This window comes from Aspergillus oryzae, chromosome 5 (assembly GCF_000184455.2).
Source record: "Aspergillus oryzae RIB40 DNA, chromosome 5".
NCBI classification, from domain to species: Eukaryota; Fungi; Ascomycota; class Eurotiomycetes; order Eurotiales; family Aspergillaceae; genus Aspergillus; species Aspergillus oryzae.
Genome location: NC_036439.1, coordinates 2,042,199 through 2,058,193, shown reverse-complemented (window position 1 = coordinate 2,058,193; position 15,995 = coordinate 2,042,199). Strand labels below are relative to the sequence as shown.

Genomic DNA, 15,995 nt, shown 5'->3' with positions numbered 1-15,995 from the left:
CTTTAAATAGAGTCAACTACTACTAATAAAAAAAATTAAAAGGGGATACTCAAACAAAACTACGGTGCTTGACAGTTATCACGGCTATCATGGTCTCTATACTATCTATGATCCGATCAAGTCGTCTAACTAGAATTGGAATATGGAGACTGGATCATTACCTTGTGTGGACTTAAAAAATAAACTCACTAACAACTTCTCTAGGGGGGAACAAAATTGATGCAAGGGGGGAAAACAAGAACAGACCGCTTTTGAAACGCCCTGAACGAGGTCAATCTCGCTCGGACCCGACCTCATTCTTCACATTTGGATCGTCGTGTCATAGATCATCGGAGTCGATGATATCACTCTCGGTATCCCTTTCCCACCCCCAACCGGGTTGAAAGGATATCTCCCGTCCTGTGTGTATACCCAACTAATACGATCTCCTGTCACGCGCACTGATATCGCTCCCTGTGCGAGGGAAGCAAGGCGACACAATTGGACTCCGTGTCTATTCAATTGGTGGCGTTCGGTTATCGCCCACATGCTGGGGATTACGTTGATGTTACATTCCACATCTGCCAGTATGCCCGATGGCCGTGTCACTCACATGGCAATTTTGAAGAAGTCTAACGGCTCGTGTGTGCGCGTGTGTGCGTGTCTGTGTTGGGATCAACATTTCCCATCTGCCTTGGGCATGCCCGGGCCTACGTGTACTTGCAGCACTGACCTGGGGAATTCGGTCTCAGTGCGTTTTATGTAATGCCGAGAAGAGATGCATGCTGCATTCATTATCCCCATGCATATCCAGTCGTTGGATCATCTTGCATCGAGCTACTGTTGACTTGTTTGAGGCAAACCAAGTCAGGTGAGACTGTAGCGCTTCCAACTCCATGGAATTAGCCGACTCTCCAAGGCCGAACAGCCCCATGCCCTCGCATGTCTCTGCAGGGATGGCTCACTGAAGAACCTCATTTAGCGACGATAGGGGCTTTTCTGACCTTGTTATTGTAATATCCCAAGGTTCGATAGCAGGTTTTGAACCAGTAAAATAATGCATGCAATCTACATAACCTGACCGCATCGATTATCTCAATACCAGCCCTTCTGTCCTTATCAACGAATGATAGTGAATTATACACGTAGCCTTTCCTTTGTAAATAAGCTATTCATACTTTACTCGCGTAGAAACCAGGGAGTGAGACTCAAGAAGGCACATTTTCTCCCCTAGCATCTGGTACAATCTGTGGTGTTTTCGCCGTTCATCATGTTTTTATTGTGTTTATATTCATTAATCTATAATCTATATATCCCGACATTGGGAACCGGGACAGTATCAATTGTAACTACATTAACATCCTCCCAAGCCAATAACTAGAACCTCCCCAAGACATGCAAATATATATACACACATCGATATCCACTATAATAATCGCATACTAACCATCCACCATAACCAGTACCAGGCAACAGCACCACCATAGAACAAGCCACTTCTCTTAACCTGCACAATAACCATCAACTTGACCATAAGTATCTATGCTGCTAGTCCAAAGCTCGAATCGGATATTATTGCATATAAGCTGATGGTCATACCATTTCCCTCTATAACCGATCTTCTAATTGTTCCGTAGCTGTTCGTACATACTAACTATCGTTTGTTCATGCATATTCCATACTGATTGGAAATGCAGTTTTTGCCTACTAGTAACATGTACTTCAAACCTTGGAATACTATGATCCTTACATCGGGTCCCTACAGAGAGATACCCATGTTTGATATATAGTTCATTGACTGGCTGGGAAGAACCGTAAATATACTCTGGGTAAATCTAAAATATAGTTTTGTGGAGTTGCAGCTTTAAAAAAAGAGGTATCGTGTTTTCAGTTTTCTACATGAAGGAATCATCTTATTTGTGTTCTCTATGAAGACCGAGGGCTATATATACTCTTTCCCTTATCAATCATGTAGATTCTTAGCTTCTGAATGACTCGTCTGAATAGATCTATACATAAATTGGCATAGACCAGGTTATTACAGTATGTTCTGCTCTAACATGAGTTTCACGCTTGATATACTCTTCTACTGATTGAATCTTTCTTCGTATCCCTGTTTCACTTACATTCTTAGATGTACTTGAATTTGGAAAAGGCGCGCATAGAGAATCAGGGATTGTATGTTGAGACTCTGTGGTTTACAGAGTTTCCGGGACTAAAGAGTAAGGCTGCCGCTAAATAGAGCCCAGTTGAGTTAAAAGATGTGTACGAGATATCGCCGTGGCTTCTGAAGCAGTGGTAGGTGGGCGACCTAGACCACTGATGATGGGCAATGGTATGGATATTGTATGAGAGGGCTTAGAAGTGGTGGTGGTAGGTTGATTTGTTGCAGGTCTCTTGCCACAGGCTGTCTATTTATTGTCGGATCTGAGAGCTGGAATGGGGCCATTGGGATCGCAGTTCCTAGCTGGGTCAGGATCTATGATAATCGAGCAGGCATTTGTGGCTGTTTCTGTTGTTGGGGGCGACCCTTGATTTCGCAGTCCAGGATGGTTGAACATTCGGTCGTGAAGTCTGTTGTCGCGCATGAAGTGTCGCAGTAGTTCGTGATGGGGCATCCCATTGTGTAATCAGTCGTGGTTATAATTCTTGCGCGCGTGGTTAGTTTGGTTGTGGTTGTGGGCTTGTATCTGTCCCTCCAACAACATTCAGGGCCGAAGCACCGACATCCATTACCACTGCAACTGCTGCAGCTAGGGAATGTATAGCTACAGCTGGCTCCTAAGCAACCGTATGCACTGCTAATGTAACACATCTACTACACTCGGAAGAGGTGCATGAGCAGAACATCCTACAAGGCCTGAACAACTGCATCCCAGACCTATACATGCAGTTCCTTTGCATCCAATGCAGCCATCTCCAGTGCACTTGTTATCCTTATAGTCCTATCCCACACCATTTCTGAGGTTATCAATGTGTTCTGAAGTTCCGGTAAATGCCCTCCCTCCCGATATGAGGTACAGTCTTCCGATTTACCCCAGTGAAGTACATTGTACTCGATGATAGAGTCAGTATAGGCGTCAGCAGGAGGATCTAGTAAGATATCGAAACCGGCTGTAGTAGCTTTGACAACTATTCTTTGGGGGGCTGCGACAGTTTAGGTAGGTGCTATTACGGAAAGAACCTATGTTTAGTCTTAAAAAGTTATCCCCGGCGTACCCTGATGTGGTAGACCCAACTGTCGACTAGCCATGTCAAGTTCTACCGGGCGGAACCGACACTTCCTGAGGATGAATTAGAAATGAAATCTTGAACCGGGATGAGTCGTCGTAGCTGTATGTTCCAGAGACTATCTAAGTGGACTAGCGTCAGTTATGGTATCACCTTTTTCTGCTGCTGGAATTTACCAAGATCCCTTATAGCCATAACTCCCGCGGGACTGGTAGAAGGTTTGAGGTTGGATAGCACGGAGAATGATCTGCCAGGAATGCAACTGGTAATGGATAATGAAGAGCTTTTAATCTCGAAATCTTTTACAAGAGTAAGAGTGAACGCACGAGCAATGTGGCACTCACCCATGGCAAATTAAAATGTAGTCCATAATAGCTAGCTGAATATCTGCTAGGATGGCAGTCATACCTCCTCTGGGACAATATAATTAATATCCAAGTTAGAGGATACAATGAGCTAAGTTTCAAGAGCATACCGTTGGAGATGATGACAAGAAAAGTTATTGATCCAAAGCCACTGGCGTAAGACTACTTGGAATCAGTATATGCACTAAAACGTGCCATCTTATATGTGCTATGTCCCATTTGTGATATCTATTTGTTTGAGAGACTACACTACTCAGACTACACTGCAAGCTTACATACATTCTTAGATTTCAATGGAATCTCACAAGCAAATGAAACAGGCTTTTATCAGGGAGCGATCGCTGATTCCTCCATTGCCTTAGAAACGTTCCATTGCAAGCTTAAATAATTGAAAATCTTCCAATAGCAAAGGGGAGTATAAGGCACTCGGTATCAATGTACAGTACGTACTTAGATAAGTGACAAAGTTATATATCGATGCCTCCATAAATACTATACATACATACGGTAAAACGCACATATTGCACATGGACCCTTGCGCATATCAAGAGAAACTATACATAGTACATTGTGGAGACAAGCCTAGATATTTGATAAGATACCCGTAGATCACGGCATATATAAAACTCGGTAAATAAGATTGCAAGAAAAGGAATAAAAAAAAGGAAAAGGAAAAGAACAATTAGCATTTCCAATTAAGAAAATGAGTATTCCGTAAAAGTAGTTTGATGTTGAGGCTTAGTCACTGGTGTTGACCGGATATTTTTCCCGTCTTGGCGTTATTTATCTAATCCCAACTTCGTCTTATCTGATTTTTATTATCTTTGCATTTGTGGTTCATTGTCTTATCTGATCTTACCTAGTGTTCAGTTATCAAGGAACTTGAGACCCAACCTGAACTGGCTTCCTTGATCTCAATAGTGGTATCGACGAAACAGTGCGATCATGCAGTTGAAGTTACCGAATGCGCTGGCTAAGGGCCAGCCGGGGATTTTGCATCAATACGTATGTCATTGTCCGTGGCTGGGTTCCTTATATGTGGCTAATATCAAGATCCCACTTAGGCTGAGAGGCTAGTTGCCTTCGAATTCACAAGGGGAAATCAAAGGAAGCCACATAGTCTCATTTTCATTGGGGGCTTGTCAGATGGGCTTTGGACCGTTGACTATATGACGGACTTGGTCGCAGCGCTGCAACACAGCGAATGGTCCGTCTTCTCACTGGTCTTGTCCTCTTCTTACAATGGGTGGGGCGTAGGTCGTCTAGGGAAAGACATTGATGAGATTGCGCAGTGTGTTCAGTACGTGCGTGACTATAAGAAACAGCTCTTCGGGGCCGGAAAAGTAGTCATCATGGGCCATTCGACGGGGAGTCAAGATGTGATGCACTATCTTAGCTGTCCGAACCCAAGGCCTAGACACCCGGTTCTAGACAGGGAGATTGATCCATTGACGAGGACCCCTGTCGATGGTGCGATTATGCAGGCACCTGTTTCGGACAGGGAAAGTATTCTCAGCGTCCTGAATGACGGGACGGAAAGAGACAGCCCAGAAGTAATGCAAGAGCTTTACCGTAAAGCGGTTGCTCATGCGAAGGAGAATACCTACGAGGATGATGATACAGTTGAAACTGTTGTCCCGCTTTCAGTGACCGCCAGGATCGGATACCCATCATCTACCGCTGTCAGCAGTCGCCGGTTCCTTAGCCTGGCTAGTCCTGATAGCCCACGAAAGCCTGATGAGGATGACCTGTTCAGCTCAGATCTGAGTGACGAGCAGCTTCAGCAGACTTTTGGCGTCGTTGGGTCGCGTGGGCTTCTGAAATCTAAGTTTATGGTGCTGTACTCGGGAAGAGATCAGTCTGTGCCACCGTGGGTGAACAAGGAGACTTTGCTGAAACGGTGGTCCACCGCGGCGGGACCATCCTGGCACCCGAAGAGTATGATTATCCCCAATGCTTCACATGCGCTAAGTGACCCTGATCAAGCGGAACCAAGACGCATTTTGGCCGAGAGGGTCATTGCATATTTGGACGAAGTGGCGCAGGAAGTTTAGAGCTCTGTACTGAAAGGATTTCAAGTATAACATAGTCCGACTTATTGTTGACAATGTCCAAGCACTGGCTCATGGTTCTTTGGCCCTCGTTCGCCTCAATATTGTTGTTCTTGTGAAACTCCCCTTGTTAGGAACGCTTCAGCGACGTACTTGATTGGAGGCTGTAATGCGGTATTGTAGAAGTTTTTATCGGCGTCAACTGTGGTATGGGTAAGTTTGTGCGAGTAGGGCTAGTTCTCTGCATCACCCTAACACGTTTCGACTTCGAGAGAGCTCCACTTTCTACTTGCCACGTCAAGATGTAGTACCGAAGCGACGAGACTCACCTGTATCGTAGGCAGAAAGTGTATGATATTGAAAACCCTGAACTACTCCTAGTATAGGAACGTGCATGTACTGATGGGTGTGATTCAACACTGTGTCACATACTAGGGCTTGTAGTATGGCTAGCCTGGTATTGTATATATCCAGCCTACGAATCTCTCTCTTAGATGTCCTTCTACGCAAAGGTTCAGCATATCCTATCAGGAAGGTGGCCGAGCGGTCGTGATTTCAAGTTGGAATGTAATGTCGATCAAATTTTGTCAAGTTGGACTGAAACAATTGGCAAAATCTGTTGATAAGAGCTCTGTGCCTCAAGTCTTCATTTTGATTACAGAGTTGTCAATGGAAGTTCACTAAGATGCAACGCACTCAAGAAACCCGCAGTAACAAGTTAAATAGTAATTATCAACTACATTATTTCATGATTCTAATCCGGTTATAGTACCCTACATGCCAAAAAGGCTACCATTGATTTAGGCTGCGATCCCTCACATACTAGATAAGGGTGAATAAAGGGCTTCTGTTTGTATTTGTATTCCTAGATATATATATGTATCTTTATTTTGTGTTCTCATACACAGTGTTGACAGACGCGATGAACCTGATGGATATCTGCTCCTTTCCTAATCGCTTTTCTTTAGTATATATCATGCGACTTGTGATTGAGGATCCTATTCCATGATTAATATGCTAGATACCTCTCTTGCGATTCCAGCAAGCTCTGTCAGTTTGACATTGCCTATTTCAGGAAGCACGAGGGTTAGCGAATGAAGTTGATGTATCAGAATTTTGCTTTCCGGATCTGCGCTATCACATTTATGCATATTATTCGAATGCTCCAGACCAGACGATTGTGCTCACAATGGCCCATAATTCTCCTCCATTGTGGTATTTAATTGGGCATCAACGCTGCTGCCTACCTATATAGTAGGTAGTGTTTCATGCATGTATCAAGTTGGCATTTTGAGGAATCAGGTTTTGAAGCTTGTAATCGCCGTCGGCTCGTCTAACAATCGGTCCTGGGAAATGTATAGGTAGCGAGGTGAGAACAGGTCATGAATGCTGGATGATTTACCTGCCATGTCATAATGTTCTCTAGTATCTCATGTCAGAATCCAGACAATTAGACATCCCGGAATGATCCTACTTTATCCTCTGCAGATCAAGACCACTTGAGATAAGTGTCCATTAACCTTGATCTATATACATCATGATCCCTAGTATCCTAATCTACAAGCTCGACTAAGTCTATACACGTAGGTGAATAAACAAAAGGACTGGTTTTCGGTAGCGACCGATTACGCTTAGCCTAGGCGATAGAGTTGCATTAGTCTTATTGTTGGTGCGAACATTCCCCGTTCATGGCCAGAGGGCGCGTCTCTTCGCCGGGAATCCTCGTTGAATGAGACTATTTACATAAGACAGGCCTTGTCCTCGGATATCCGGATACATTGACCTATGAGAATCTGAGCCGTAACCGATTTCTTACAAATATGCGGTGTGATACGTGAAGGTGTGTTATGCCAAGGGGATATTGATCAATCTCACCAACGACTCAGAGAAGTGGTCATTGATAGCGGATCATTCCGGAGTGGCATCATTGGTACTCTGTATATACCTATATTGCGGCCCAAGCGGTGGGGGTGAACTAAAATACTAACAGGGATATACTACTGCAGCTGATGAAGCTACTTTACTAACAGTGGAACCTTGGGGTTAGCTGCATCTTCTGACATGTGATCTCAACGGAGTACTAGTAAGCAGGACATGCAACTGATACTAAAACAGACTGCACTAGGTCTTGGTTTCGGCATAATTACTCAAGGAGAGTGAAGCCAAGAAACCGCATTTCTAATCGATATCGTCAGTCGAAGATTCCAGTAGATACTTCTAATCAATCCTATAGATAAGATGCAGATTGCTGAGAAATCAAAACAGCCTCGAGGACATGGCCACCTGGACCGCAAGCCATTGGACGCCATGATCCGCTATGGAGAATGCCAAGATATAATAAGCACGCCTCGGTGATGATCTATCAGAATACTGGCTTGAGGCTAAGTTTGGAGGCCAAACTTAGATAGCTGGAGACAGCAAACTTAAGATATACATCGGAAAAGCGGTCTGAACGATCAACTTGGACTGACCGAGGGGAAAAATTACTGCTGCAGCATCACCACAGTTGTTAGGCCGGGAATTCGAGAACGCAAATTGCCGAACGGCTGACTCGTTCGAGGCCGGCAAAGGTCCGTGCGGTACAGCCAACTGACTCGACTTTTCTTTTCTCTTCGGTGGGGGTCGACCAATCTCTAACCCGGGAAGAGATCCGAGTAAACCCTAAGTAAAAGTCTGGATTCATTCTTGAACGGCCAGTGCCGAAAACGTTTCAGGCTTCAGCGACTTGATATATCTTTGTTCACCCGAAGAATATCCAAGCGCGTGTAAGTACAGGTGCGATCAGGTTCATCTTCTGATCTCCTCTTTCCACTCTCTTTCTCCCCAAGAAAGGTATCGTAAGCGTAAGCTCTGGGATGCGCGTCAAGGTTCCAACTTCCTAAATTGGGAGAGAGACCCATAGCAATAGTAGACAATCTTATAATATTAGTTTGTACTATGTACAAATGATTGAATTGAATTCCGATATGTAAGCACGCAGGGAAGACTTAAGCTCGTTTCTGTTTTGCACGGAGTTACTGCTAAACCCACCACGGATTTATGGCGCCCCTAGGAAGACACCTCGTTGGTTATAATAACTGAATACGACGGAACTATCTCATAATCCAATTCCAGACATTTTAAGGGAGGGACATCGTGTCCGCCACCATCGGGTTTACTCCTGAACTAAACCCGGTTGGTTGCCCGCCATCGTAGGGAATTTTAGGGAAAACTCCATTCATTTCCCATGATAGGCAGCTGGTCAAGTTCTGGACCAATCATGGCGTGGGAGAAGGTAATAGACGGTGGTCTAATCCCCATCAGGCACGAGTCCTTCTGTAAGCAAAAACGCAAAATCTTTTCTAACGCCGGGCGCTTATCTCCGCCACGCTAATCTGGGAATGTCAGCCTCCCGCCAGCGGTTTTTTTCTTCTTTCTTCGTGTCTCTTTGATAGTCAAACACATTACGGAGTATCTCCCCATACTATCCTCCATTGAACTGCAAGTGACCATCATGATGGGGGTGTGGGAAATATCAACAGAAGCAAGATTCGGACTTAACCGACTCTTGTATCCGCAGAGGAATGCATTTTCCGCTCGACTCAAGTTGACTCAAGTTGACTCAATATCCACTCAGATCCACTCCAAGCGTGGTTTCGGGGGTCCACCCGAGCTCCTTCAGGCGAGCTCTCCTTAAAATACACTTTTTCTCTTTCTTTTTTCTCGCTTCTTCCTGTGGCGCTCCACCGTTCGGCTTTCTTCGACGGATATTCTGCCGTCATTCTGGCTTCTGATTGACTGGTTTAATCCGTCTTCTCCGTTTCTTGAGATTGGACCCTACAGATGAGTATCCACTGGGTCTTATTCACCTGCCAGATCTGACAAATCCAAAGAATTTTCCCGTTGTTTGGCTCCCGGAGTTAGTAATGCAGCTAGCCGTTTATATAACTCATGATGCAATGCCATCACCCGCTTCAACGTCCCTGTCAACAGCTTCTTCTGTTGCGCTTGGGTGCCCTTGTTGGTATATCATTTTGGATCCTCTCCCCTCTTGGAAACCGCGCACAGAAGGGGGAACTGTCACTTTTCTTTTCAATTGTCTATCTAATTTTTGTCTTTTCCACCCTTTCTCTATTGATTCCTGTATATATTCGCATATACATATCTATACCCACTAAACTACACTGCAGATACCCGTCATTTGAAACCACTTGAAAATCATCTGACATCTCCCATATATCTATATAATCGGCTGGAAAAGTCACCAGACAGGTCCTGACGGATCTTCAAATCTAATCTTACATTTTAATACTCAACCGCGCCTCGAGGACTGGCTTCGATTTTGATACCGCTCATACAAAAGTACACCAGACGAGGCCGATTCCAAAATGGCAGACGACCATCGTCAGCCTGAGGCATCGTCCAATACGGCTGCAAATCCCTACAATCACCCGGTGGCTTCAGAGCATACGTTGGGCTCTTTGAACACGACCTCGACCAGTGAAACCGATGCCTCGGCTGACGCTGACGCGAGATGGGGCGAACGCAACCAGGGTGACCCTGTTTCCCGTCGGGGTGCGATGGAGGAATTCGAAGAGATGCGAAGGGAAGTGACCAAGCTTAGTCTCCACCGGACTCGTTCAGCCAAAGATGCTCGGCGGCGCTCACGGGCCGAGGGTCGCGACGAGGAGAAGGCGCTCGAGGACGAACAGGCTTCGTCTACGGATGAGTACCGGGGTGGGTTCGATCTGAACGAGTTTTTGATGGGCGGCCATCTGGAACGACGAACGACGGCAGGAGAGCCGGCCAAGAAGGTCGGCGTTGCCTTCAAGAATGTCACGGTGAAAGGTGTCGAGACGGGTGCCTCCTTCGTCCGGACCCTTCCTGATGCTGTCGTTGGAACTTTTGGTCCCGACCTGTACAAGATCATATGTCGCTTCGTACCTGCCCTCCACTTTGGTAAGCGTCCTCCGGTAAGAGACTTGCTCCACGACTTCAGCGGAGCTGTCAGGGAAGGCGAAATGATGCTAGTGCTTGGTAGGCCCGGGGCAGGCTGTTCCACCTTCTTGAAGACAATTGCCAATGACCGGGAAGCCTTCGCAGGGGTTGAGGGTGAGGTCAGTTATGGTGGCCTCTCAGCGGAAGAGCAACATAAGCATTTCCGCGGCGAGGTGAACTACAACCAGGAAGATGATCAGCATTTCCCGAACCTCACAGTTTGGCAGACGCTGAAGTTTTCTTTGATTAACAAGACAAAGAAACATGACAAAGCTAGTATACCCATTATTATCGACGCGCTGTTGAAAATGTTCGGCATTACCCATACAAAGAACACTCTGGTGGGTAATGAGTATGTCCGTGGTGTCTCTGGTGGAGAGAGAAAGCGTGTCAGTATTGCTGAAACGCTTGCGACTAAGTCTTCCGTCGTCTGCTGGGATAACTCCACCAGAGGACTGGATGCCAGCACCGCTCTTGATTATGCCAAGTCGCTCCGTATCATGACAGACGTCAGCAAGCGGACTACTTTGGTTACCCTATACCAAGCGGGTGAGAGTATTTATGAGCTGATGGATAAGGTTCTGGTGATCGATGCGGGACGCATGCTCTATCAAGGCCCTGCCAACGAAGCAAAGCAGTACTTTGTGGATCTCGGGTTTTATTGCCCGGAGCAATCCACAACTGCTGATTTCCTCACTTCCCTGTGTGACCCGAATGCCCGCCAGTTCCAGCCAGGCCGCGAAGCGTCGACACCAAAGACCGCTGAAGAACTCGAGGCGATCTTCAAGCAGAGTGAAGCATACAAGCAGATCTGGAATGAAGTTTGTGCGTACGAGAAATTATTACAGGACACTAACCAGGAGGACACTCGCCGCTTCCAGAAAACTGTGGCCCAATCAAAGAGTAAGACGGTCTCGAAAAAGTCCCCTTACACGGTCTCCATTGTCAGGCAAGTCGCGGCTTGTGTGCAGCGAGAATTTTGGCTCCTGTGGGGAGACAAGACCTCCCTGTATACCAAATACTTCATTATTGTCTCGAACGGTCTTATCGTCTCTTCTTTGTTCTATGGTGAATCCTTGGATACTAGCGGAGCTTTCTCGCGTGGTGGTGCCCTGTTCTTTTCGATTCTATTCCTCGGTTGGCTGCAGCTGACGGAACTGATGCCTGCGGTTTCCGGCCGTGGTATCGTCGCACGTCATAAGGATTATGCCTTCTACCGTCCATCTGCCGTGGCAATCGCCCGAGTTGTGGTCGATTTCCCGGCCATCTTCTGCATGGTTGTCCCGTTCACTATCATCGTATATTTCATGACGGGGCTCGATGTGGAGGCCTCCAAGTTCTTTATCTACTTCTTGTTTGTGTACACGACGACATTCTGTATCACGTCCCTGTATCGCATGTTCGCAGCACTATCTCCGACTATCGACGATGCCGTTCGGTTCGCTGGTATTGCTCTGAACGTGTTGATTCTGTTCGTTGGTTATGTCATTCCAAAGCAAGGACTTATTGATGGCTCGATCTGGTTCGGTTGGTTGTTCTACGTGAACCCGCTTTCGTACAGTTATGAGGCGGTCCTTACAAACGAATTCTCGAACAGAGTTATGTCATGTGCTCCTTCGCAGCTCGTGCCTCAAGGCCCAGGTGTGGATCCAAGATACCAAGGTTGTGCTCTCACTGGGTCCGAGCTTGGTAAGGCAGACTTTGCAGGAAGTCGGTATCTTCAAGAAAGTTTCCAATTCACTCGGCACCATTTGTGGCGCAATTTTGGAGTGGTCATCGCTTTCACGGTTCTGTACCTCCTTGTCACTGTCATAGCTGCGGAAGTTCTCTCATTTGTCGGAGGTGGCGGCGGCGCATTGGTCTTCAAGAAGTCCAAGCGTTCCACAAAACTCAAAGCGCAAAACGGCAAAGGTAACGATGAAGAGCAAGTACAAAATACAGGCGATAATGCGGCATTGTCACGTGGAGAAGCGAAGTCTTCTAGCAGCGGCGAAGCCATGCAGCGCCTTTCTGCTAGCGATCGAGTTTTCACCTGGTCGAATGTAGAATACACGGTGCCATACGGAAATGGAACACGGAAACTTCTTAACGGCGTTAACGGTTATGCGAAGCCCGGTCTTATGATCGCTTTAATGGGTGCTTCTGGAGCAGGCAAGACCACTCTACTCAACACCTTAGCTCAGCGTCAGAAGATGGGTGTGGTCACTGGCGACATGCTTGTTGACGGTCATCCTCTCGGTACCGAGTTCCAAAGAGGCACTGGTTTCTGTGAACAAATGGATCTTCATGACAATACCGCGACCATTCGGGAGGCCCTTGAGTTCTCGGCAATCCTTCGTCAGGACAGAAACACCCCACGTCAAGAAAAGCTTGATTATGTGGATCAGATTATCGACCTATTGGAGTTAGAGGATATCCAGGACGCTATTATTGGTTCTTTGAATGTTGAACAGAAGAAGAGAGTAACTATCGGTGTCGAGCTAGCTGCGAAACCGAGTCTTCTCCTGTTCCTGGATGAGCCCACTAGTGGTCTGGACAGTCAGGCAGCCTTCTCAATCGTGAGATTCTTGAAGAAGCTCTCCCAAGCGGGACAGGCCATTCTGTGCACAATTCACCAGCCGTCATCCATGCTGATCCAGCAATTCGACATGGTCTTGGCTCTTAACCCGGGCGGAAACACTTTCTATTTCGGGCCTATTGGTCCTGAAGGTCGTGATGTGATCAAGTACTTTGCTGACCGCGGCGTCGTTTGCCCACCATCGAAGAATGTTGCAGAATTTATTCTCGAAACAGCAGCGAAGGCGACTAAGAAGGATGGTAGGGCTATTGATTGGAATGAAGAGTGGCGCAATTCCGAACAGAACCGCCGCATTCTGGACGAAATCCAGCAGATCAGGGAAGAACGCAGCAAGATCCCAATTGCCGACAAGGGCGTCGAATACGAGTTTGCTGCTCCCACATGGACACAGACTGTCCTGCTCACCGAGAGGTTGTTCAGACAATACTGGAGAGATCCATCGTACTATTACGGAAAGCTCTTCGTCAGTGTCATCATTGGTATTTTCAACGGATTCGTGAGTAGCCCCTCCCCCCGTTTCTTGGAGTTTGAGCATTGCTGATTAGGACAGACGTTCTGGATGCTCGATAACTCTATCAGTAGCATGCAAAACCGCATGTTCTCCATCTTCTTGATCATTCTTATTCCCCCTATTGTCCTGAACAGTATTGTCCCCAAGTTCTATATCAACCGCGCCCTTTGGGAAGCTCGTGAATATCCTAGCCGTATCTACGGATGGTTCGCCTTCTGCACGGCAAACGTCGTTTGTGAAATTCCGATGGCAATCGTTTCCGCCCTTATCTATTGGCTCCTCTGGTACTACCCCGTTGGCTTCCCCACGGACTCGAGCAGCGCTGGATACGTCTTCCTCATGTCGATGCTTTTCTTCCTTTTCCAAGCCAGCTGGGGTCAATGGATTTGTGCCTTCGCCCCGTCGTTCACCGTGATTTCCAACGTAAGTTCCTATTTAGTATACCCAATCTGATTCACCACACTGACATTCCTCCCCAGGTTCTTCCCTTCTTCTTTGTCATGGTCAACCTGTTCAACGGTATCGTCCGTCCATACAAAGACTACCCGGTCTTCTGGAAATACTGGATGTACTACGTCAACCCGGTTACCTGGTGGCTCCGAGGCGTGATCTCAAGCGTTTTCCCCTCTGTCGACATCGAATGTGCCTCGAAGGAAGCCACCCACTTCGACCCTCCTCCAGGCTCTACCTGTCAACAATACGCAGGAAACTTCGTCTCCAACATCGCTGGAGTGGGATACCTGGTCAACCCGGACGCCACGGAAGACTGCCAATACTGCCCCTTCGCTAACGGCACAGAGTATATGCACACACTTAATGTCCACGATGGCGATAAGTGGCGGTGCTTTGGTATCTTCTTGGCCTTTGTGATCATTAACTGGGCGTTGGTTTATTTCTTCATCTACACTGTCCGCGTTAGGGGATGGTCCTTTGGAATGGGATACCTCTTCGGTGGAGTCGGTGTGATGATTGAAGGAGTGAAAAAGGTCTTCTCTAAGAAGTCCGAAAAGGAACAGAATTAGACGGTGGTTGGTGTTCAACTTTCCACCGATGAATTCGAAACAGGAGGAAAGCAGAAACAAGTAATGCGACAGGGGAAAAGATAGATAAATAAAGGAGGAGAAAGAGATCTAATGTGGAACATGAGTGATATCCCGAGGAGACATAGATAGAAAAAAAGCATTTTGTTTATAGACAGCGTTAATATAATTCTTGCATATAGAGGAATATTCCACCCTAGCATCAATATCTCGCAAGATTATACTTCATGTCACAAGATATAAAGTTTCCCCAGCATTGACCTAATATGTACAACATGACAACAAACTCTCCATAAAAACAAGCAAATCCCCACAATCAAACCCCTAGAAACAGGAAAGAATAGGCAGTCTCTCCCCTCACTTTGAACACACCGCCACAAACCTCATAGTATCAATATTGCACAGACGAGGCTGTCCCAGCTTACACTATTCAAGATCAGCACATATGTCCCCTTCCAACAAAAAAGGCACTTGCAAAATTACCCGATTTTTGGGATTACAAGGAGCAGTCCAGTCATTTCCATTGGCATCCGTTCCGTGGCACATGCCATAGTCACCCTCCATCGCGCACACCTTCAGGCATGTGTTGTTAGTTCTGATTTTCTGGACTGGGTTTGGATTTGGATTTGGGGACGTACGCCTTCGACGAATCTTTCCTGCTGCCGTGTTTTGCCTGGGTTGTCGCGATTGGTAGCCTTAGTCAGAGAAATACTAGGGCCACCAGCACTAACTCCAGTACCACCGGTACCGACTGTACTTCCAGTATGGCCCATAGTGCCACCGGTACCACTATAATTAGGGTTAGAAGTACCTGGTGGAACAGCGCCCACAGTACTGGCGCAGAGAAAGGCAAAAATAAGCGGAGAAACAAGACCAGACATCATACTGGGGCGTACTGTAAACTAATGCGGGCGTTCCAAGCAGTAGAAGTCAATAGAGAAAAGAGAAATGTGGACGAAGAGATGGATATCGCGCGGCCTGAAGTACTTATCTACACATCTGGGTAAGTCAAATAACCACTAGCACTTATGAGGCCCCATTGCCATTTGCCCATTATTACCATTATCCCTTCAATATGCTAGTTCATGGAATCGTGTTGATTTCCAAGGCTACTTGGGGCAATTTTAGTGTGTTGCGTCGCTTTATCTAGACCATCGCGGTTCTTTTCATTTCTTGCTGCATGGTCGGCTCTATTTGGGAGGCTTGGTAGGGATGGTTCTCGAGTGGGGACCAGGGATATCAAAGAATCACAACGGACGTGTG

At 46.6% G+C, this 15,995-nt stretch overlaps 3 protein-coding genes across 3 annotated transcripts; all 3 read left to right on the top strand.

Annotated features, from left to right (window-relative positions):
- Window positions 1-526: 526 nt before the first annotated feature.
- Window positions 527-1,797, top strand: AO090701000113 (uncharacterized protein; the record flags this gene model as incomplete). Its single annotated transcript, XM_023237469.1, has 3 exons — window positions 527-730; window positions 1,171-1,262; window positions 1,770-1,797. The coding sequence occupies 3 exons, from the start codon at window positions 527-529 to the stop codon at window positions 1,795-1,797; spliced, it is 324 nt and encodes a 107-aa protein (XP_023091999.1).
- Window positions 1,798-4,520: 2,723 nt separating this feature from the next.
- On the top strand, window positions 4,521-5,629 carry AO090701000114 (putative esterase; the record flags this gene model as incomplete). The annotated part of the gene is made up of 2 exons (XM_001822945.1): window positions 4,521-4,580; window positions 4,640-5,629. 2 exons carry the CDS (start codon window positions 4,521-4,523, stop codon window positions 5,627-5,629), a joined length of 1,050 nt encoding a protein of 349 aa, XP_001822997.1.
- A 4,364-nt stretch (window positions 5,630-9,993) lies between these two features.
- atrF (ABC drug exporter AtrF) lies at window positions 9,994-14,714 on the top strand (the record flags this gene model as incomplete). The annotated part of the gene is made up of 3 exons (XM_001822946.1): window positions 9,994-13,677; window positions 13,732-14,115; window positions 14,172-14,714. 3 exons carry the CDS (start codon window positions 9,994-9,996, stop codon window positions 14,712-14,714), a joined length of 4,611 nt encoding a protein of 1,536 aa, XP_001822998.1.
- Window positions 14,715-15,995: the final 1,281 nt, after the last annotated feature.